The 24,324-nt window shown below is 43.2% G+C and overlaps 1 protein-coding gene across 2 annotated transcripts in view; it reads left to right on the top strand.

The window, feature by feature from the left end:
• Positions 1-24,324, top strand: part of snx25 (sorting nexin 25) — a 62,569-nt gene that overhangs the window by 34,154 nt on the left and 4,091 nt on the right. For both annotated transcript variants that reach the window (XM_079670211.1, XM_079670212.1), the window contains exons 8-17: positions 6,566-6,756; positions 7,122-7,253; positions 13,655-13,804; positions 14,820-14,945; positions 15,053-15,217; positions 17,769-17,900; positions 18,231-18,374; positions 22,113-22,226; positions 22,523-22,600; positions 24,074-24,157. In XM_079670211.1, coding sequence (XP_079526337.1) covers positions 6,566-6,756; positions 7,122-7,253; positions 13,655-13,804; positions 14,820-14,945; positions 15,053-15,217; positions 17,769-17,900; positions 18,231-18,374; positions 22,113-22,226; positions 22,523-22,600; positions 24,074-24,157 — 1,316 coding nt within the window. The remainder of the gene's footprint in view (positions 1-6,565; positions 6,757-7,121; positions 7,254-13,654; positions 13,805-14,819; positions 14,946-15,052; positions 15,218-17,768; positions 17,901-18,230; positions 18,375-22,112; positions 22,227-22,522; positions 22,601-24,073; positions 24,158-24,324) is intronic.

Below are 24,324 nucleotides of genomic sequence, written 5' to 3' on the forward strand. Positions count from 1 at the left end.
GCCAAAATATGAACGGAATAAGTAGCAAGCATCGTAACAAACAGAATAAAATAAATAGGGACAACAGCTTGTCAACTAAGCATTCAGAAACGTCGTGTTGCAACCGAGATGTTTGCACCTCCACCAAAACCTCCGCTGCTTCAGGGTCAGTTTCTGGATCAAATTGATAATATGCTTGAACACATGCATTGCTCTGAGATGACATGTTTATTCCACACTCGTAATCACAGCAAGCATGTTAACGTGACTCTCGCCGGCTCATGCCCCCCTCTTCTGCAGGTGGGCATGGTCAGCTGCTGCTCAGAATGTTCAAAGACAGGCTTGGAATAGAGCGAAAATGAGCGAAACGAGGCATGGCTAAAAAATGATCTGTTTGGTATTTTGAAAAATTAAATGTATAAATATACCTTATATAGGTATGGTCATACACTATATCATTTAAATATAGCATGATAGGTCTCCTTTAAAAAAAAATCATGTTCAGTTCCACAGCACCACGATGGATAGTATTAATTATAGTGATTAATCAACCTTTGTACTTGTTTAAAGCTTGGATCTCATTTTATGTTACTTCTAACGGAAACGTTTTGATCTATAAATACAAATTTGACGGAATCTGTGGACCTGCATTATGGCGATTGGGAAAAGTGGTAATGCAGATGGTGAGTTAGTGATATTAAGCCAGATAATAATACAAATGTCAAATCATGTCAACTAGAGTGTTACCTTTTTTGCTTACGCTGGATTTCACATTGATTTTCGGGGTACAATTGTTTCAACATGTTGCAGTAATTTTGTTAGTTGCAAAAGTTATTGTTGTATGTATTTGATATAACTTTTTTCCGTCATGCAGTTGACAAAAGGATGACTGGAAATGAGCTATAAAATCTGGCATAAAACATTTATTTTATTTTATGAGATTAATGTGCTTGTCTGCATGGTCCTTGTTTAAATAAATACATACAAAAATACTCAGAATGATTCCAATCCACTTCCAAAGGTGATAACATTTGTCAACACACAGGGTTGCACACAAAAAAACAAGTTATATCTCTCACAGGCTCCACCCTCTAATGGACTCTATGGGTACTACCTTACCCTGCGAGCATTCTCCCACTGAGACTTCTATAGACGTACCCGGCCTTGGGCGGGCCTACCTGAATGCGTGCGCATCACACCGTATAAAAGGAGGCCTCGCCTCCTGACTATCATCCTTTTTCTCTTCAGCAGCGGAAGTGATTCCACGGAGAGACTGAGACGTTTGAAAGAAGAAAAAATTGTTATCATACCTCTCACTGCTTGAGACCCGGGCCTGTCCTTCGTGCCCTGGCTGAAATAGCGGGTGCCGATCCCCACCACCTTTGCTTCGAGTGTTTGGGGGACCAGGATATGGCCGAGGCGGTGCCATTCACGTTCGCCATTCCTTCCGGGTCCGGCGTCCATGGAAGTCCACCGCCCAGGGCTGTACTCTCCCTGGATGATGATGATGCCGCGGTGCGTTTAGGGACCTCCGCAGGAGAACGGTGGTTTATTGTTGTAAACTCTAGTTCTGGAGTGAGGTGTGTGTGGGAAAAATGCATTTAGTAAAAATTGCATTTATCCCAGAGTAAGAGTCATTTCTCTCCACAATTCCACTTTTCCCCATAATGTCCGTTTCAAAGAGACTGCATTGTGACGGCGCGCGGCCCCCCTCCCCCGAGGGCGGGCCACGGTGCGTTCAAAGACCTCAGTAGAGAGAAGACTCACTGCAGCGCGCGCTCCTCCTCCACAGGCTTTCCTGCAGACGAGGGAGCGCAGCGCAAAGGTAGACGAAGGGAGAGGTGCCGGCACGGAGATCCCGTGTCCGCCCTCCGCCTCTTCGGCCCACCCGTGTAACCGGCGTGCCGGCACTCACGGGGACGGGCTTTCCGTCTTTACGGATCTGACTGGCGGGGGGAGAAAATCTCTCCGCCCGGGACGAGGGGGTGAATCCCGCCTCCTCCCTGTATAATGCACAGATCACTACGTTTTCTAATAAGAATGAGGTTGATCTGTATCCAAATCTAAGTGTCTTTTGTCTCCACAAAGGCTACACTTACACACAATGTTAACCGTACAAATTCCCCATTCGCTGCCCCAGCTGTAGCTCCTGTAAAGGAGGTGGCTAGTGGGCATGCGCAGGTGAGAGGGATGAACCGCAGGGAGTGCTATCTAAAGGAGAGCGCTATGCGGGTACAGGAACATTATGGCCGGCGTATTACTGTCAAGACTCCAATGCAGTTTACCGTAGTGGTAAAGGCTGCATTATGGCGGAGCCCGCACTCACACAAGAGCGCGTGGCGGTGCGTTCAGGGACCTTAGTAAAACACACTACGCCTATAAAGACTGATTAATGCTGTTTACTGTAGTGGTGAGAACAGCATTAGGGTGGAGCGTGCGCGAGGTGGTGCGTTCAGGGTCCTCAGTAAATAATTGGCCCTTTCTGTGTCAACCCTCCATGGGCAAATCTTCCCTTCGCGGGGAGTTTTGCGGCGGAACGGGTCACCAGAGAGTATCACAGCTTCATAGCTGCGGCCCCACAGCTGAGGGCTTGTTCATTAACACAATGTTCTGGGGAATGGAAACTCAGCTGTGTGCTAACAAGGTGGAGGGAAAGGATGCTGAAACGGGGCTATTCACTCCAGTTTTGCAGCGTCCCACTGTACCACATGTCTATACACTATACCACTGTATCACATGGACCACTGTCTTGTGGGTGTCCCAAACCCACCTCTTTTTATGGGCATGCGAGAGGTAAATCTGTCCTCCCAGGAGGAGATGTGTTTCCTCTCAGTAGAGATTCAGGCTCTGGTGCAGAAACAGGCTGTGTCTGTTGTGCACTCTCAGCACAGAGAAAAGGGTATTTTTTCCATGTACTTCCTGGTTCTCAGGAAGACAGGGGAATTCAGACCTATTCTAGATCTCCGCGGCCTGAATCGCCACATTTCCTGCTGGAAATTCCGCATGTTAACTATGAAACAGTTACTAGGGCTTGTGCAGCCAGGCGATTGGTTCACCACCATCGACCTGAAAGACGCGTACTTTCATGTAGAAATTGCTCCAGAGCACAGAAAGTGTCTGCGTTTTGCCTTCCAGGGGATAGCCTACGAGTACAACAGGCTGCCGTTCGGCTATTCCCTATCCCCATGGACATTCAGCAAATGTGTGGCCACAGCGCTTCAACCGCTGCGCACCCACGGCATGAGTTTTCTTTTACTAGACAACCTTTTAGTCATGGCTGGGTCCCGGGAACATGCAATGTTTTGCACTGCACAATTGTTCACACACCTAACCAAATTAGGCTTTGCGATCAATTGAAAAAAGAGCACCCCCATACCTCACCAACAAGCGTTGCAGTTGAGAGTGGTGCTCAATGCAGGCGCGCTACGCGCCACCCTGTCAGAGAGCAGAAGTGCGTCCCTTCTCCGGGCGGTTCACAGGCTGCGACAGGGGGCGACAGTGACAGCTTTAACTGTCATGCAGACTTTGAGTCTCATGGCGGCTGCTCACATTGTGGTCCCGCTGGGGTTACTGCATATGTGCCGCCTGCAGAGGTGGTTCTCCAGCCTGCGTTTGGATCCCAAGAGGCACAAACGGCGGCTGGTGACCATCCCCCCTCCTCAGTGGAGGGCAACCTCCGGTTTTGGGGGTCCCCGGATCACCTCCAGAAGGGGTCTCCACTGGGACGGATGACCTCCTACATCACAGTGTTCACGGACGCATCCAGAACAGGATGGGGAGGGACCTGCCACCTATAAGGCTATAGGTGGGCGCTGGGCTCTAACAGAGTCTTGACACAGCAACCTCCTAGAGCTACGGGCGGTAGTGTTAGTTCTCCAGCATTTCATGCCCCTAATTCAAGGGAGACATGTACTGGTCAGGAGCAACAACAGCACCACAGTGGTTTATATCAACAGGCAGGGCGGAGTCCGCTCCGCCGCCTTGTTGGCCACACCGGAGAGGCTGTGGTTATGAGCTTCAGAGGTGGTGTTATCTCTGAGAGCCCTCCATATCCCGGGACTGGAGAACAGGGGGGCCGACCTCATGTCGAGGGGCGGCCCCCTGCCAGGCGAATGGACGCTTCAGCCGGGGGTGGTGAAGCAGATCTGGGCCCAGTTCGCGAGAGCGGAAGTGGATCTGTTCGCCAGCCGGCGCAACAACCACTGTGCCCTGTGGTTCTCCATGGCCCTGAGCGACGACCCGCCCTTGGGGGTGGACACGTTTGCACACGAGCCATGGCCAAGGAAGCTGCTATACGCCTTTCCACCGCTGCATCTCATTCTCCCTCTCCTGGGGAGAGTGAGGCGAGAACGTCTGTCAGCCATCCTAGTGGCTCCGGACCGCATCGGGGTGCCGTGGTGCTCAGAGATGACACAGATGAAGGTGGGCCAGCCCTGGGCGGTTCCCCAGTTCTGGGGGGCGATGTCTCAAGAGGCATGTGCAATCGGGGCGTTACCCACTCTCGGCCAACCTCTCCAGGGTTGGCTCCTGAGAGGGACAGGCTGAGACAGGGTGGATTGTCTGACATTGTTATTCAGTCTATCCAGGCAGCTAGAGCTGGATCCACCACAGCCTGCTACAGGCCAAAGTGGCTAGGATTCTAGCGATGGTGTGAGGAGCGGAGAATAGAGCCCCTATCTTGTGAGTTAGGCTCTATTTTTCCTTCTTACAGTTACTGGTGGACAGAGGGCTTGCACATTCAACAGTGAAAGTGTATGCAGCTGCCATCTCGTCCTGCCATGAGGGATTTGGCGACAGGTCAGCCTTTAGTCAACCACTGATGTTGCGGTTTTTACAGGGGGTCAGGAGGCTGCGCTGAGTAGTGCATGCCTCCAACCCGCAGTTGGGCCTGCCCCTAGTGCTCGAAGCTTTGGTCTCAGAACCATTTGAGCCTCTGGAGCTCTCCTCCCTAAAAGCACTGTCGTGGAAGACAGCTTGCTTCTTGCCTTAACGTCAGCCAAAAAACAAAAAAAAAGTGTCGGAGTTAACCGCTCTGTCGGTGCACCCGAGCTGTTTACTGATTCGGGGTGACCGGAGCGGCGCGACACTCAGACCAAACCCCTTCTTTGTGCCCAAGAGCCTAAGGAGTGCGTTCAGGTCGAGGGCTATTCAGTTAGGGGGTTTTAGTCTCCCCCCCCCATGGTGGGAACAGGGAAGCTAAACTGCACCTCCTCTGCCCGGTGCGTGCACTAGTATGTTATGTGGAGCGCACGGCTGCCCTTAGACGCACCGAACAGCTGTTCGTGTGCTTCGGGGGCGGGGTGATCGGGAAAGTTCTGTCCTGGCAGGCTGGCTCTGGAGTGCATTGCACATGCCTACGGACAGGCAGGGAGAGCCTGCCCCATGGGGGCTCGTGCGCACTCCACACGGGCTGTGGCTGTGTCGACAGCCTTTCTTCAATGGTGTGAGTATGGAGGATATATGCACTTCATAAGGTTTTATCTCTTGGCCCGGGATGGGGGAGGGGCGCGCTGGGCCCTTACACTTTAGTCCACACACACTCTGCACGGGGTCGGTGTCTGAGTGTGGGGCATGGACACTGGCACTCTCCCTGCGATCCTTAGGGATTCAGGGAGGAAGTCGTGTAGTAAGCCCATTCGGGGCCGAGGGGGCTCTCCCCATCCGTCTATGGGTGGGGGGGGTCCCCCGGCACTGTTTTTTGAGCACACTTTCTGCGAGGTAAGCGCAGCAGGGTGTGCTCTGTCAGCCACAGCCCATATTTCTCCTCGGTCACAACCGGGTTAAAGGAGAATGTGGGGCAGCAGCTGCTGACCAGAAAAGCCTGTCAGGGGCAGTAGGGTGGAATGTTGTTGTTGGACGACAGTGCGCGTATACATCGGGGCTCCACCCACTGTACCCATAGAGTCCAGTAGAGGGCGGAGCCTGTGAGAGGTATAACGTTGGGTTACGTATTGTAACCCTTGTTATATTAGCACAGGCGGAGCCCTCTACTCAGGGCAGTGTCTGTCCTATTCCGCTCGCTGAAGAGAGGTGTAGGATGATAGTCAGGAGGCGAGGCCTCCTTTTACACGGTGTGATGCGCGCACATTCAGGTAGGCCCGCCCAAGGCCGGCTACGTCTATAGAAGTCTCAGTGGGAGAATGCTCGCAGGGTAAGGTAGTGCCCATAGAGTCCATTAGAGGGCTCCGCCTGTTCTAATATAACAAAGGTTACAACACGTAACCCAACGTTTTAGCCCGTTTATGAGACACACACATAGAACATATATACAAATATTGGATATAGAATGGAACAAAATAAACATAAAACAAATGATTATTCCAAGTTAGTATCAAAGCAGTGTGTAATCAGCCATGTTGGGCTACAATAATTAGGTATTTATTTAAAGTAGAGTTAAATATATTCAAATCAACATGTAAGGAACTTTTCTTTCACTATTTTTGCCTGAAATGGCCTATTAGTAAAACAAGATTAGCAACTATCTTTCTCTTAATTAATCAGTGGCTCCATACTAGGAAATAGTGTTTTTGTGTATTGTTGTGACCAAAACGACCTTTTTCACCCACTGCTGTCCCTCTTCCCGTAGATCGTAAAGGTAAAGAGTCGGCCGCCATGAAGGCAGACCTTCTGCGGGCCAGAGATATGAAACGATACATCAATCATCTGACTGTTGCTAAGAAACAATGTGAGAAAAGGATCCGCCTTCTCGGTGGACCAAACTATGAGAACAGTGAAGAAGGAGGGGCCGAGGACAGCGACGATCCGCAAAGTCAGAAGGTAAGACCAATAAAGGTGGAGACAGTGGTCTTAGAAAACGTTTTAGAACGTTCTGTCAGGTGTTCAAAAGGTTGGATTTCATTTTTTGCATAAAAATGCTCCCCACAGAATCATTATACTGTATTTATCACAGGGGAAATGTTTTTTTGTGACAGGCACTCCATTTGGAAAAAGAGTGTAAATGTCCAATTAAATAAAATAACAATATTATATAAACTTAAGAACTTAAATTAAAGATTTACACATTGTACGATATATAACAACGACAAATATGTATATAAATAGTATAGTATAGCAAATGTGCGGATAAAATAAATCCAGTGTCATGGCTGATGTTTGTAATTTCTTCTTCTCCCCACATTCAGATTCTCCAGTTCAATGACATCCTGTGTAACCCGGGTTACAGGGAGCATTTCAGACTGTACATGGAGCGGGTTGATAAGAGAGCTCTGATCAGCTTCTGGGAACTGGTGGAAACTCTGAAAACTGCCAACAAGGTAACTGTGGAGGCTTTAGCTCAAAGCTGCTGAAAGTACACGTCATCAGGGTATTAGTGATGAGCAGTGTTATATACTAGTTATAGTTACTGCTCTCAAAATAGTTACTAAATTATAAAAGTAAATAGTAGCAAGTTACTTTACTTTACTTTAAAAATAATAACAATGAAAATACAAGTTTTTGTGTTGTTTTTTGCTGACTAGTTCTCTGAAGGCAACAGACTCGACCGTTGCGATGGGCAGCATGTACTCAACAACATACCTGGCAATGTATTTAGTTGACTCTGGGTGACATGTTTCGATTTGAAAAAAATCGTTTTTTGGCTGTTTAGATGGTGTTGCTCCATCTGGGTCACTGCCAGTGGTTGAGACGGTGGGGTCTTTGGCGACTAGTTTTATAGCCCCATGTACGTTAGGTGCTTCAGGAGATTGGCATTGCTGTTATTCGATGTGGACAATGCTTTCTGTCCTGCACACAGTTTACATTTGACCGTAATATTTTTGCGTCCTTTATCCCCACAAATTGAAAATAGTGGTTATATCTCCGAGTTGTAAATGCGCTGCTGCTCTCGCTGATACTTGCATCTGCCATTTTGTGTGTGTGTGTGTGTGTGTGTGTGTGTGTGTGTGTGTGTGTGTGTGTGTGTGTGTGTGTGTGTGTGTGTGTGTGTGTGTGTGTGTGTGTGTGTGTGTGTGTGTGTGTGTGTGTGTGTGTGTGTGTGTGTGTGTGTGTGTGTGTGTGTGTGTGTGTGTGTGTGTGTGTGTGTGTGTGTGTGTGTGTGTGTGTGTGTGTGTGTGTGTGTGTGTGTGTGTGTGTGTTCGTGTGTTCGTGTGTGTGTATTTTCCCCATAAGGCAAGACCCGCCCAACTCTGTCTCTGATTGGCTTACCCTGAAATGTTACCCCGCGTTAACCAATCATCACTCCTCTCTGGTTACTTTCACTTTTCCATGGTACTGTGAGAGGACATCGCTGTATTCGCCTTTAAGTTACAGGCGGTTAAGTTCCATCACATAATGTAAAGCAGTAAGGCACCCATTTAAATGCGTATTGTCATACTGATATTCTGTACACACTGTGAAGACCATTGAGACAAATGTAACATTTGTGATATTGGGCTATATAAATAAACATTGATTGATTAAATCACAGTAACTATAACGGTGTTACTTAATGGAAATAGGTAACTAGTAACGCTATTAGTTACCGCAAAAAGTAGTTGCGTTACAGTAACACGTTACTTTGTAACGCGTTAGTCCCAACACTGGTGATGAGGGACAATGCTTTTCTACTGTGTGCTGTAACAGTGCTGACATCTGGGTGTAGCTTTCAAACAACATTGCAAAACATTGTTGCTGTTGTCGCTTTATCAGAACACACATTGGCCTTATTCCAAACCAACCCCTACATCTCCCACAGTGAACTCCATCTGTAGTCTAACTCCGAGCTGAATGAGGCTCTTTCTTTAACCTGTTAAGCCCGGCGGGGGCTGCGGGCTTTTTTTTTACTAAACTGTGTCTCAGGGTTTCTTAACATTTAACAACCTATTAATGTATCATACCCACTTAACGGGAATAAACTCTGCTAACTGACGATATGAACCATTTTAGCTTAACGAAACACAAGGGTAATACCAAGCCTCTGAATTAGCACTAAGCAAAAAAATGCTAACGCACTTAGCACAGAACTCACGGTAGAAATATTGTATTACTTATCGGATCTGCAAAAACAAGATATCAAATGAAAGCTGCGATTCCACAGATCATCACTGTGCGACCAGAACTCAGGGCAGCGAAGGCAAAACCAGACAACACACAACGTGGCTTTACGGAGCCAAAACGGCAAATACGTCTTACCTTTGCTGTTTTTTGATCAAAAGTTGTGTTCAATGGCATTAAAATGATAAAAACGCTGCTGAAGGTTAATCCAATTTGTCTGTGTCACTTTGAAATGATAACTGATAATCCATCATAACGTTTTTGTCAAAAACGGAGATTTCATATAGAGCAGGGGTGTCAAACTAAATTTCATAATTAAAATTATGGTTGCATTCAAAGGGCCGGTTGTAACTTTAAGAAAATATAAAAATAAATATATAAATATTTAATATATATAAAATAACGTAATGCCTCTGCATTGGATTATTTTCGGATAGGGTAATAACTTCATAATTAACTACGTCTGAATGAAGAAGTCTAGGGCAAATCATTGCAAGTCTTTTCAGTGAGAATGTCACAAAATGATTTAAAAAAGAAAAGCCAAATTCTGGAAAAAAAGTCAAATCCTGCGAAAAAGGCAACTACAAAGAAAAAATTCAAAGAAAAAAGTAAAATTTGAGATGCATTGTGGGACATGTAGTTTATGGGCAACGTGCTTCCGTAAATCGGCCTGTAACCGTATAATAAACATATTATATTCTTTGCAAGCTCTTGTGGGGCCACAGAAAATGAAGTCAGGGGCCGGATTTGGCCCCCGGGCCTTGAGTTTGACACCCCTGAGTGTGTGAGAGCTACAACCCAGCTTCCAGTTTTGAGCATTCCGGCTGTGCATCACTCATTCACCAATGGGTAATGTTTAGATGGATTTTAGGAACTTCCCCTCGATTCTATTGGCTCTAGCGGTTAAAAAGAGATGTCAATCATCAAAATCAACCGAGGGGGCCCAGAGATATGGCAAATACACCCAAATGACCCCAGAACTGTTTTTATTTTGCTAAATCTCTCTAAAAAGGTCAAATGTGACTTGTTCTGCATCAATCTTGATACAGGGTACTTATTGTAATTCCCTCGAAGCACAGGCAGACACAAGTGGCTTTCTCATAACGGGTTTATTCCTCTTCGAATCCACCGTGAAAACTACACATAAACAAACAGTATAAATGACAAACATAGTATCGTGTGAGACACACAATAACATGCACAGCATGTGAGATAACTTTAGCAAAGTAATAAATGTAAAATAAATACACAACAACATACCTCGTTGGCTGCATGCTCTGAAAACAGAGGGAAGTATTCTTCAGTCCTTACAACTTATATATATAAGAATACACTTAACTAACGGAGCTGTAAAAGTATCCGTGCATCTATGCTGCTGCGTTCATTTTTCAACATGCAACAAAATATAAATAGTCCTACAAATACTTTTATTTTATTTCCTTCTTATTTTTGTCTAAGCTCAAGGGAGCCAGAGCAGAGGGCTTAAAGGGCCACATGCGGCTCGAGGGCCGCGGGTTGCCGACCCCTGATAACACATACAGAGGGTAAATTCAAAGTACATTCACTGACATGAATATGGCGCCACCTTGTGTCATGTTTACAATGCAGATTATTGACGTCTGGCAATACAGTCAATCATTATCCTGATGATTATTTCGCAGATAAACCTAGTAACCCCGCCCCCTTTAAAAAAACTGCTCTTTAGAACGACTCTTTTGAACGGCTCTTTGAAAGGAACGGAGCAAGAAGATCCGGCTCCCTTCAAAGAGCCATAAATCCCATCACTAGTAAACACAGCTGGCAGCCGCGGTGAAACTTGAGCGATTAGAGCGAAGCGAATATTCGCATTGCGTCCGGTGTGAACGCAGCATACTCTCAGTTTCATGTCTCGTTCTCGCTCTCTAACTCACGCGAGAACAGCATAACGAGACGTGAGCTTGGACTTCAAAATAAAAGACTAAATATTGCACGCATCAAATATTACAACAAATAATAATTATTACACTTAGAAAATACATATTGCAGTTAAATTACGAACATGTAAAGGCTACACTTACACGCATTATATTTTATAGTTTGGATGCCTAAAGCTTTTAGTCTATTCATTCAAGGGTGGTTTTCACTATAAGTAACGGCCCGTACACACTACAGCTTAAAAAAAAGCTTGCCGGCGGGCGTGTCTGAAGCTCGACCAACAACCAATTACATGAATCTCCCGCCCCTGACACACAAGCAGCGGTTTGATTGGCTAGAGCTTGTACTGGCATATGATTTGATTGGCTAACGCTTCCACCGAAAGCTTCAGAAGCTTCAAAAGTTGAACATTGCTCAACTTTTGCAGCCTGAAACGCCAGGAAAGCTCCGCTCTGCTACCCACAATTCAGTTCGGCGAAAAGCGAGGCAACGTGACGTCACCCCATTCAAAGTGAATGCGTTGGAAACCGTTTTTGAAGCTGTCGAAGCTGTAGTGTGGAAGGGCCGTGATGGTTTATTTTTGGACAGAAACACATTTTTTTGTACTATGTTCAATCGAATTTACTTTAAAATAAAAAAAATCTATATTGATTCTGACTTTTCTACATCCAACTCACAGGTTTATCATTGCTTTGAGAAAAAAGATAATTTATCCCTTTTAGAAGTGAAGTTATAGTCATTTGTTCTGGGAATGTCATTCCTGAAAAACAGGCTTAACAGGTTAAAGGGGCCCTATTATGCTTTTGGGTTTTCCCCTTTCCTGTAGTGAGCTATATTGATTTTTTGTGCATGTGAATGGTCTGCAAAGGCTAAAATCCCAAAGTTTCTCTCCCAACGCTCCCCCTCTGCCTGAAGCGCCTCTATTTGACTCATTGTTTAATTCCAACACGCTTTGGTTAGCACATTTTATGTGTTATAGGTTTTTGTGCATGTAAATGGTCTGCAAAGGCTAACATCCCTTTGTTTCTTCCAGAGTGAATTTTTCTCTCACAGACACAGAGTGTGAAAAGAGGTGCTGCAGCACAGGCAGTATGAGAAAAATAAAGAGCTTTCTGAACATTAAAGCCTGGAGATATGTCACAGTAGAGGAGCTAAATACACATATGAACCTGAAAATGAACATTGTATGTCCTCCTTAATAACTCACACCCACTAGTTAGTTTGGAATTACCCTTCTTGGATTCTAAATCCACATTTGAATGGTGACCATAAATAGTTTTCATGCCAATGTCTAAAGCCTTTGTTTCTGCCACTGTCAGACAGAGCATCCTGTCGCCCTACTCAGATTGGTGTGTCCAGCACCGTTGTGTCTTTTCGGTCTTTTCGGTCATGCCGACACCTTCCACTCCAGATTCAACATACACACACAGACGGCTATTATTTTTCATTTTCCAGTACCGCAAAACATGTTTTCGATTATAAGTCGTTACGTGAAACAGTCTGTGAAACAGTCTGTGATGGACGAGAGTGAAAATGGAACGCACGCTATTTGTTGTTTGTATATATCACGCAATCTGTCTTCCGGTTGCCTCTTTTGAATGACGAATACACACTACCGCCACTTGCTGGTAAGGAGAGTTATTGCCACTCACGCATGCGGAGTGCGTACGTGCTACTTGGCCGTCGGCTGAAGTCTTTGCGGTGTGTTCCAGTACGACTTTTTGGCCAAGACACAGGAGACGTGAGGCGACAACAATCGGGTCCGTCGGGACGTGTTCTTTGGTGTCAGTTTGTTGTGTCAGGGCCTTAAGATCATGCTTCAATGGTGTTATTGGTATGATACTGCCTGTAGAATTAGATTCCAGTGTGATGGTTTGAAACTTGGATCATCCAGAGATTTCCAATAACAAGAAAGCATCCAAATGTCAGCATCTATTTAAAGGTGACCTATCATGCTAAATGCACTTTTGTACATCTTTTATACATGAATATGTGTCCCCGGTGTTCCAGGGAACTCACCAAGTGTCAGAAAACAAAACCCTCTCTATTTTCCTCCATATCCAAATCTCTTAAAAAGGGGCTGCAACGGATCTGATACAGACTGATCCAGATTTGAACGCTTCTATGACGTCACAGAAGTGGCTACGGCTATTGGGCCAACTCCACCAATCAGGAGGAGACAGCCACGGACATTGCTGTTTGAAAGCGCTGGAGACGCTGTAGTACATATGCCAGGCCTGTAGATAGTGCTGTTCTCTCAGAATAAGCCCATGCAAAGACAGTGTTAAATTGAGCGAAATGAGGAATGGCTAAAATGCATGATCTGTCTGGTATTTTGAAAAATAAAAAGTATAAATATGCCTTATATAGGTATGGTCCTACACTATATTATTCAAATATAGCATGATAGGTCCACTTTAAATAAAAATAGATGTTATAATTTTCATGATTCACGACAGAATATTCTGCTTCAATCCATTTGTGTTTCTGTTGAGCTTTTCACAAAGGTTCACTGTGGTCAGAAGAGGTTTGCTGTCCCACTCAGCAGCACACAGAGGGAGGCTTGTGCTGCTGAGTTATATCCATTGAGAAAGTTGATTTATTAAGGAAAAGACTAAACTATATAATTAGATGATTTCATTTATTTAAATTGAGGATTCATTTTCTGTGGTTGATGAGGTGATAAAATATGACAACAGTCATTAAAAAACCCAATAGAATATTTTAATGTAAAAACAATGACAGTAATAACTGTGTGTGTTTGTGACAGAATGAAGTGCCCCAAATTGTCGGGGAAATCTACCAAAAGTTCTTTGTGGAGAGCAGAGAGATCCCAGTGGAGAAGTTCCTCCTAAAGGAGATCCAACAGAGTCTGGTGGGGAACAGAGGAACACAAGTGTTTGTCCGACTCCAAGAACAGGTAACGGCTGCTTCTGCTACTCACTAACTGTAACAAATAGCCTCTCATTAAAGGTCAGAGTAACTACAATAATCTTCGCAATGTGAGAAGCTGTGTCTCAAATGTGCATACTTCTGTACATAAATGTACTGTTTTGTGAAGAAATGCATGCCAATGTACTGCAAAATGCTCCATGAGTCCTGGATGGTGCACTCACAATGGTCAACAAGTTGAGTTTGGAAGGCTGGACACTTCTAACCGTTACTGATTGTAATCTTGGTTACGTAACAAAAGTAGGGGAACTAGCCACACAGCACTGTGCAAATAAAAGTTATACATGTATATGTTTTTTTCATTATTTATGTAACATACCACTTGGTGTCCAAAGGAAGCCATTATTAATTGTATTGGGTAAAATGAACAGACTATAATGATGGATCCTTGTAGGGCTGCAAAAACAAATGAAATGTTAATGAAATTGCAATATATAGTGCATTCTCCAAATCACAGTAAACAACCCAATTTGGCAAAATATGTGAATATTTTTTTCTGAATGGAGTATTGTGATGCTTCCAATAAGTCCTGGCCTACAAATTGTATTCTACAGACAGAATAAAATATCCATGTTTGGTACAGAACCTCCAAAAAAGATAATCCCCTCTAATATCAGGAATCATATCGTTATTGCAATGTCAGTAAACAATATCCAGTTGGTAACTTAGTCCAGATTGGGTATCCCTAATACTATACTTCAAACAAAAGTGTTGTTAGCGTTTGCTAGCTAGTTGTTAGCTTCCTAGTTATAAGCTAGTTGGTTGTAAGCGTTGGCTAGCTAGTTAGTCGATCTGTCCTCGTCCATCGTCAATTCTGGTGAGGACACAGCAGCTATTTGAGACCACGCTACATGATCAAAATTAACACACTAAAACATTCTCACAGTGCATGACATGCAATCTACTACTAAGTGGAGTATCTGAATTTAGACAGAAACAATTGTTAAACATTGAAGATGAATTATTTCTGATGTCTCCTGCAGGTGGCAGAGACGATGAGAGAGCGCTACTACCCCTCCTTCCTGGTTTCTGACCACTACGATAAACTGATCAGACGAGAAGAGCAGAACAGCCAATCACAGTGCAGCATTGAGGAGAAGGAGGAAGAGGTCAGTCACACACTGTTTCGTCAGAACTATTCATCTTTTAATAAACCCTGGTGTATAATTTTTGAGTGTGTAAAGCTTCTAATAAATATATTTCTCTTTTGCTGCAGTGCCAGGGTCTGGAGTCAGGAGAGGAGGTGGGGGATGAAGGCAGTAAAAGAATCAACGAGCAGGCCAGTTATGCTGCGACCAAGCTCCGACAACTCTACGACAAACTGGAGTATAAGCGCCAAGCCTTGGGCTCCATCCAGAACGCTCCCAAACCAGACAAAAAGGTGACAAATAAAAGGCTAAAATCACAATTCACTTCAGTAGAGAGACTTAAAAGACACTCAGGATAAAAGTTCATCCAGACCTCTCGAGCATGGTGTATGTCAGGGGTCTGCAACCTTTTTGACCAAAAAAGCAATTTTGCCCCCTTTTCGAACACTTTTTTTTGTCTGGAGCCGCAAAACATATTTGATAGCTTGATAGCTTATAAAGTTGTATATATTGTTATATCATAGACAAAAACTACAGTTTTTTTGCATTTATTATTTATTACATTATATAAAACTGTTTACCTCTAATAATAAACAAAGAACTCTTATAAGGAGAATTAAAAAATATATACACAGGCCTACTTTAAAATAAATTAAACACAGCACATTTGAAGAAAATAAATACAATTAAAATTGACCCACTTTGAAATAAATAAAACATATAGCTGCACCCTAAAAAGAGTTAAACGTGGGGGAGGTAATTCATTTCAGAAATGCTCTTAACATTCCGATAGCAATGAATATATTAAATGCTTTGACAATAAATACATAATTTTTTTTTTATCTTTGTAAGCCGTGGTACTTTAAAAAGCACGACCAATTATCTGAGCCGGCCCGGCTAAAATAACTGGATGGCCTACCTGCCTGCCAGCCTTCCATCTGTGCACAAACTTATCTCGTGCCCTCATTGGTCATGTGCACGTTCGTGTATTTTGGAGGAGGGGCTCTATAAGGAAGTGGCAGATTTTTTCCGGCTGTGTATTTTCAAATTCTAGCAGACTCAAGCTGGTTTCTCCAAAATTACATACCCCACCTTTAACTGATTGAATTATGACTGAAGATCGGCAGCTTTCTTCCTCTTCCGTTTTTATCCTCGATAGGTAAAGGCTGCAGCACCTTTGGGTCAGGTTATTCACCTGCAAGAAAAAGGGGTGTTGCGGGACCGTTGCAGGATATGACGCATTTTTTAGTTGACTTAATTAAAACCATTTTGTTTTTTATTTATGTGTATATTATCTTATGTATCACCTCAAAATACAAGATACGAAACATTTTCAATCATGCAACAACATTTAAATAGTCCTACAAATACTTTTATTTTATTTCCTTCTTATTTTTGTCTAAACTCAAGGGAGCCAGAGCAGAGGGCTTAAAGAGCTGCATGCGGCTCGAGAGCCGCGGGTTGCCGACCCCTGGTGTATGTAGTGTAAGATGTTGAGCTGAAATAGTCTTCGATTAAACCTTTTTAAATGTGGAATTTTCCAGGTTTTATTTCTCAGCAACAGGTTATTAGTTTCATCTCAGAGGAGATTTAGTTTTGAGACAGTTCCATTTAAGAATAAAAACAAATTGAAGATTATAAAAAAAAATCCTTAAGACATAAGAAGTTAAAGTCGGGGTAGGTAATTTTGGAGAAACCAGCTGGAGTGAGCTAGAATTTGAAAATACACAGCCGGAAAAAATCTGCCACTTCCTTACAGAGCCCCTCCTCCAACACACACAAACGCGCACATGACCAATGAGGGCACGAGATAAGTTTGTGCACAGATGGAAGGCTGACAGGCAGGTAGGCCATCCAGTTATTTTAGCCGGGCCGGCTCAGATGATTGGTCGTGCTTTTTACAGTACCACAGCTTCCACAGATTACTTTTTTTTATGGATTTTTTGTCAAAGCACTTAAGATATTCATTGCTATCGGGATGTTAAGAGCATTCCATGGAATATAACAAAAAGTGTATCTCGAGCCGGTTTCTCAAACTTACCTACCCCACCTTTAACGTACAAATGTGCAATAAAAATGTAAACAAAAATATTGCATATATTTATATAAACATACAAAAACAAAGTTACAATTCCAATAAAAGGTAAAACAAAGTAAAATAGTATAAAATATTCTTTTTTAAACAAAGTTGCTTAACTTTGACACTCTAAGCACAGTCAGAATGAGAAATACTTTTATAATCCCAGGTGGAATTTGCTTTTCTTGACAGTTTTTGCATTTTAGAATGAATAAAAAGGAGCATAAATAAAATAGTCAATAATTAAATATGGTGCATCGGTAAAGAAAAATTATCCTGGAAGAAAACATCAGTGCTTTCAGTATTTTGTACATAGTGTAGTGTTGCCTCCTTTTGGCCAAAATGAGTATTACACAGACACACATTATCTTTTACTTTCCCGCTTTTTGCCTCTCAGGGCTTCGGTAACAATTTATATTCAGAACAATCATGACACTTTTGAGGAAGTTTTAAAACATCACAAACCCAAACTACATTTATCCTTAATTAAGTCCCGTCTTTGTTTAAGTATGATTAGCATGCTACAGTAGTTACATCTATGTTCTGTGTGTGTGTGTGTGTGTGTGTGTGTGTGTGTGTGTGTGTGTGTGTGTGTGTGTGTGTGTGTGTGTGTGTGTGTGTGTGTGTGTGTGTGTGTGTGTGTGTGTGTGTGTGTGTGTGTGTGTGTGTGTGTGTGTGTGTGTGTGTGTGTGTGTGTGTGTGTGTGTGTGTGTGTGTGTGTGTGTGTGTGTGTGTGTGTGTGTGTGTGTGTGTGTGTGTGTGTGTAGATTGTGAGCAAACTAAAGGAAGAGATCGGAGCCATGGAGAAAGAACACGGTGAGCTGCAGCAGCACATCTCCAGGACGGACTGGTGGTGTGAAAACCTGGGCCACTGGAGGGCTACCATCACTACTGCTGAGGTAAACAAATATTAGTTTTCTTGCATCTTCACTAACATTAAATGGCTAGTTCCACTAGTGGAAGTAACAAGCTAACTAATATGCATATCCTAGTACTAGACTCCTGGTACTAGGATGGGTTAAATGCAGAGGCCAAATGTCACTGTGTGCTGTGTGCTCTGCATGTGTGACCATTAAAGAGGGGTGTCATCCCTCCGATTCTATCTATAACTTTGCCTTCAGTCCACTGGAGCAACTATGGACAGGGGAATACAGTATATTCTTGTATAAGGATTCAATTGTTTTGTCATGCTGTTTTTGTGTACTCATTTAGGCATTTGTTTGTTTCAGGCTGCAGCAGAAGAGGGTGGAGAGACAGTGGCTTCCTACAGTGTGTGTGTCAGCCTGGTGGAAACAGAGGAGATGGCTAACAGTCGCTGGAACGTTCAGAGGAAACTCACTGAGTTCCAGATGTTACACCGCAAACTCACCGAGGTAACACAACACTAAGGGGCCGTACCCATAAGCGATTAATGAACGGGCATCTTCATTGTTTTTGACGAGACACATTCAAGGAGCGCTCAAACTGCAGAGACACATTGTTGGGATTGCCATACACTCATGAATATTAGTGTATGACAAATATGATAAATATATATATACAGGGGTGCACATACATTTCTTAGTGAGTTACTCAAATGAGTACCAGGAGACAATGTTTGGTACTCAGGGCTGTCCACGCAAAGTTCTGTGTGTGGTGGGTGTTATTTTGAACGTCGACGGGAGGGGTGGAGGTGGGCGCTAGTGGAGCACACGCGTGGAACTCGCGCCGGAAGTTGTGGCACAATTCCGTTGTACACACCGATGTTAACAGCAGCCCCGTCTGTGCGCACAGCGACCGGCTCTGTTGTCGCAAGGGTGCTTAGTGAGACAAGTGACGGTACGCATTTCAGATGTTTGCCGTGCCTGCTTACCAATTATGTACACCCTTGTGTGTATATATACAGGACTGTCTCAGAAAATTAGAATATTGTGATAAAGTTCTTTATTTTCTGTAATGCAATTTAAAAAAACAAAAATGTCATACATTCTGGATTCATTACAAATCAACTGAAATATTGCAAGCCTTTTATTATTTTAATATTGCTGATTATGGCATACAGCTTAAGAAAACTCAAATATCCTATCTCTAAATATTAGAATATCATGAAAAAGTATACTAGTAGGGTGTTCAACGAATCACTTGAATCGTCTAATTAACTCGAAACACCTGCAAGGGTTTCCTGAGCCTTGAAAAACACTCAGCTTGGTTCAGTAAACTAAATCACAAGTATGGGGAAGACTGCTGATCTGACTGCTGTCCAGAGGACCGTCATTGACACCCTCCATCAGGAGGGTAAGACACAAAAAGAAATTTCTCAAAGAGCAAGCTGTTCACAGAGTGCAGTTTCAAAGCACATCCACAAAAAGTCTGTTGGAAGGGGGAAATGTGGCAGGAAACGCTGCACAACCAAGAGAGATGACCGCAGCCTTAACAGCATTGTGAAGAAGAGTCGCTTCCAGAATTTGGGGGAGCTTCAAAGACAGTGGACTGAAGCTGGAGTCCAGGTATCAAAAGTCACTGTTCACAGACGTGTCCGGGAAATGGGCTACAATAGCCGTATTCCCATGGTCAAGCCACTTCTGAACTCAAGACAACGGAAGAGGCGTCTGACTTGGGCTAAGGAAAAGAAGCACTGGACAGTTGCACAGTGGTCCAAAGTCCTCTTTTCAGACGAAAGCAAGTTTTGTATTTCATTTGGAAGTCAAGGCGCCAGAGTCTGGAGAAAGGCTGGAGAGGAGCAAAATCCAAGTTGCTTGAAATCCAGTGTGAAGTTCCCACAGTCAGCGATGGTTTGGGGAGCCATGTCAGCTGCTGATGTTGGTCCACTGTGTTTCATCAAGCCCAGAGTAAATGCAGCTGTGTACCAAGAGATTTTAGAGCAATCTCTTACATGCTTCCGTCTGCTGAAAAGCTCTATGGAGATGAGGAATTCATTTTCCAGCATGATCTGGCACCTGCCCACAGTGCCAAAACCACCAGTAACTGGTGTACTGACCATGGCATTACTGTCCTCGATTGGCCTGCAAATTCCCCTGACCTGAACCCCATAGAGAATATGTGGGGTATTGTGAAGAAGAAGCTGAAAGACACCAGACCCAACAATGCTAATGAGCTAAAGGCCGCTATTGAAGCATCCTGGGCATCCATAACACCTCAGCAATGCCACAGGCTGATTGCCTCCATGCCACGCCGCATTGATGCAGTAATCCGTGCAAAAGGATTCCCAACCAAGTACTGAGTGCATTAATGGACATTTTCAAATGTTTGATTGTGTTTTGCTGTTATAAATCTTTTTTTTTTACTTGGTCTGAGGAACTATTCTAATTTTTTGAGATAGGATTTTTGAGTTTTCTTAAGCTGTATGCCATAATCAGCAATATTAAAATAATAAAAGGCTTGCAATATTTCAGTTGATTTGTAATGAATCCAGAATGTATGACATTTTTGTGTTTTTAATTGCATTACAGAAAATAAAGAACTTTATCACAATATTCTAATTTTCTGAGACAGTCCTGTATATATACTTTATATCTCATTTATTTTTTACTTAAAGGTCACCTATAATTAGACCCTCCAGAAAAACGCGATTCTGCGATCGCAGAATTGACCGCATAATCAGCAAAATGGCGCAGATTTTTAAAAGGCCGCATATTTATCAAAAGGCCGTATAATCCCCGCATTTTTCCACACAAAGTTGAGAAAAAAAAAAGTTGTGAACGTGTGGAGCCCACACGATAAGATTAAAAAATCTAATCCATCTCATTTACCAACGAACATTTCTAATAAAGACCGGGCAAAAAGTGGGGGGAAACTATTCTGCACCCCGTGCAACTGTGTGTTGGAGCATAAGAGAAAATCGACAGTGACGACCCACTTTGATTCATTCAAACATTCGAAAATGCTTTCTGCTGCTGCGGACAAGAAAGCCAAACAACTCACGTTCACCGTATCATCAACCTCCAAAACCCTTTCGAGGGCTACAAGAAACGAAGTGAGTAGCCTACAAGATTGAAGCTGGTCAGATAACGAGCGAGTAAATTAAAACAGAATGAGGCGGAGAAGTGTGCGTGTGTGTGTGGGGGGGGGTGTGTGTGTGAGATTAAAATAGCCCAATTGCTTTTACAATAAATAAACATTGAATGTGTTTAATTGAATAGTAAAGGGGTTTAACGTTAGTGGCAGGTTGTGTGTCAGAGAGAATAAATAAGACTAGAATATTTTTTCCCGCATATTTAGCATATTTCTCAACTTTCCGCATATTTCGCAACTTCCCGCAATTTCACCGCATAAAATCACATAAAAATCCTGCATGTTTAATCGCATAATCAAGGATTTTAGCCCGCATAATCAAGGAATTTAGCCCGCATATTCAAGGATTTTTGCCCGCGTTTTTCTGGAGGGTCTATATAATGCAAAATCCACTTTTTCATATCTTTTATACATCAACATGTGTCCCCTCTCTGTTAAAAGATTCTGAAAGTTTCAGGAAAAAAGATTCGCTCCATTTTTGTCCTGATCCATCTATATAAAAACCTGTCTGAAAATGAGCTGATCAGATTTCGGCCACTTTATGATGTCATAGTGATTTTTTGGACTTGTGTAACCATTAGCCAATCAGCAACCAAGGTAACCCCCCCCCACCTAATCACCTGAATCTCCTCCTAGAGCAGCATTGTGTTCTTTTGAACAAGAAATCTTTTATAAATCAACAGACAGAGAATCAGCACTTGTGAAACAGGGCTGAAATAGAGGGGTTTATGGGATGCTGCAATGATCTGTTTGGTATTTCAGACAAACTCTTCAGAGACATGTTTTGTATATATCTGAAACCTATAATATATTAATGAAAAACAGTAAAATAGGGGACCTTTTAAAGATCTGTCCAGTGGTTCACCTTTATTCAGCACCAGTATGGAAATGTTTTCTAAATGATCAGTATAGAAGTTGTTACTTTGCCTTATGGTTCTCCTGCAGTTCCTGCATTACCATTGCCTGAAGTCTTAAACTCAATAAATGTTCTACATTTTTTTAAAATGCGCTTCAGTTATATAGAATTAAACCATTGCTCATTAAAAAAATAATCTCTAATTTAAAATCCGAATTTGTCTGTGTTTGTCTGTCTTCCTCAGTGTTTCCCATCATTGAAGAAACTCCAGCTCCCCTCCCTCAGTAAACTTCCCTTCAAATCCATCGACCAGAAGTTCTTGGACAAGAGCAAAACCCAGCTCAATGCCTTTCTCCAGGTACACACTGTACAGCCATCAGTCATTTTAGTACTTTGTTGTTTGGTGCGTTAGGATGGTTGATAATTGTGTGTGTGTGTGTGTGTGTGTGTGTGTGTGTGTGTGTGTGTGTGTGTGTGTGTGTGTGTGTGTGTGTGTGTGTGTGTGTGTGTGTGTGTGTGTGTGTGTGTGTGTGTGTGTGTGTGTGTGTGTGTGTGTGTGTGTGTGTGTGTGTGTGTGTGTGTGTGTGTGTGTGTGTGTGTGTGTGTGTGTGTGTGTGTGTGTGTGTGTGTGTGTGTGTGTGTGTGTGTGTGTAGCGTCTGCTGGCAGATGAGCGATTGTGCCAGTCCGAGGCTCTCTATGCGTTCCTCAGCCCGTCCCCAGAGTACCTCAAGGTAACAATTTCATAATTTTCCACGTTCAAATAAGACAGAGATACTAATATGTTATAACCTCATTTAGAATGTATTATTTTAATTTGATTCAGAACCGTTTTAGTCTTGCAAAGGAGTCTTAAAAACTCCTTCCAGCGTGTTCTAATGGCGCATTTCCACCGCAGGCCTCGCTCGGCCTCGCTCGGTTTGGTTAGGCCTTATTAGGCCCGGCTAACTTTAATGCTGCACTTCCATTACAGTTTAGGAGCTGGGGCAGTAACTATAGTAACGCAGTGTAGGCGGAGCCGTGACATCATCTTCAATGAGCACCCGTGAGCACCCCAGAAAAAACAATATCAGCCGCTAGCTGTTTGCACTCAAGCTCTTCATATCTGTTCAGAAACTAGACAAAAGTTAAACAAGTACAAACCACTGACTGTCTGTGTCATGGCGAATACAGTCGCTGGTTTATTTATGTCTGTATAGGCCGTTGTGAGTGTGGACGGTCGGAGCATATAGCCTATATTGCATTATATTTATATAGCACATTTAAAAAAAAAGTGCTGTACATATAATAAAAATACCCTACAGTAAAGACACTTTACAGCAAATACAACAGCACAGATTGTGCAGAATATCAGTATGAGAAAAGGACACCCTCTGTCCTTAGACCCTCACATCGTACAATGAAAAACCTCTGGAGAAAAACCCACAGTTTAAAGGGGAACATGGGAGAAACCTCAGGGAGAGAAACAGAGGAGGGATCCCTCTCCCAGGAAGGACAGACGTGCAATAGATGCCGTGTGTAAATCGAAGAGATAATACATTTTACAGCGTAGGTAGACCAAATGTTTGGAAATGCATGTGTCTATAATAAGAAGATCACACATTTTAAAAGGTTTTTCGCCTGCCGTCTGTCTGCAGACTTGTCAAGCATTAATTCATGGTTTTTACTAACCGGTATCAGTATGTTGTTACTTCGGCATCATTTTGAAACATGTATTACAATTAAATCACGGTCAAATATGTTCATCTTGTTGTAGTTGTAGCTCCCTTGACAGCGATTCTCTCTCTAGTTTAGCAAACTCAGCCCGACTCAGCCCTGTTTGTTGGCCTCGATAGAACCACGATTTAGTCGGGCCAGAAAAAAGGTGAAAAAGTAGCCCCGGGCCAAAACTAGGTCAAGTGGAAGCGCAACCAAAAACGGGCCCCGCACGGCTCGGCACGCTTAAAGCGAGCTCCGCGCTGCAGTGGAAACGCGCCATAAATGATTTAGAAAACACCTCAAATACCTGTGCGGTCCTGTTTGTTATTTATTTAGCCATTTCTAACTAAATGCATGATGACACAATATCAAGAAAGGTTACAAGGTAACAAATCTTCCATTGCTTTATAGAGCACTTTTTAATGTTAGAAATAGCTTGTAACAAAGTGTTTCAATATGATTCCATACAGTGAATTGAATTGTGATGATATATTGTTCCATGTTTAAAGGTGATGTCGATCCAGAAGAAATCCTCTTTCTCTCTGGCCTCCTTCCTGGAGAAGCTGCCTGGAGACTTCTTCTCACACACTGAGGTACTCATCTTCACCTGATGTATAAATATCAACATGTTTTATGACTAAAACTGTGTGTATACAGAAGATGGAAAGATGCATGTGCACTCTTTTCCTACGATTTATAAAGCCTGATCCCGTTTTGTATACAAGTACAATCCTCTTTACTATTCCTGTGTGTGTGTGTG

The sequence above is a fragment of the Notothenia rossii genome (assembly GCF_949606895.1).
Source record: "Notothenia rossii genome assembly, chromosome: 3".
NCBI classification, from domain to species: domain Eukaryota; kingdom Metazoa; phylum Chordata; class Actinopteri; order Perciformes; family Nototheniidae; genus Notothenia; species Notothenia rossii.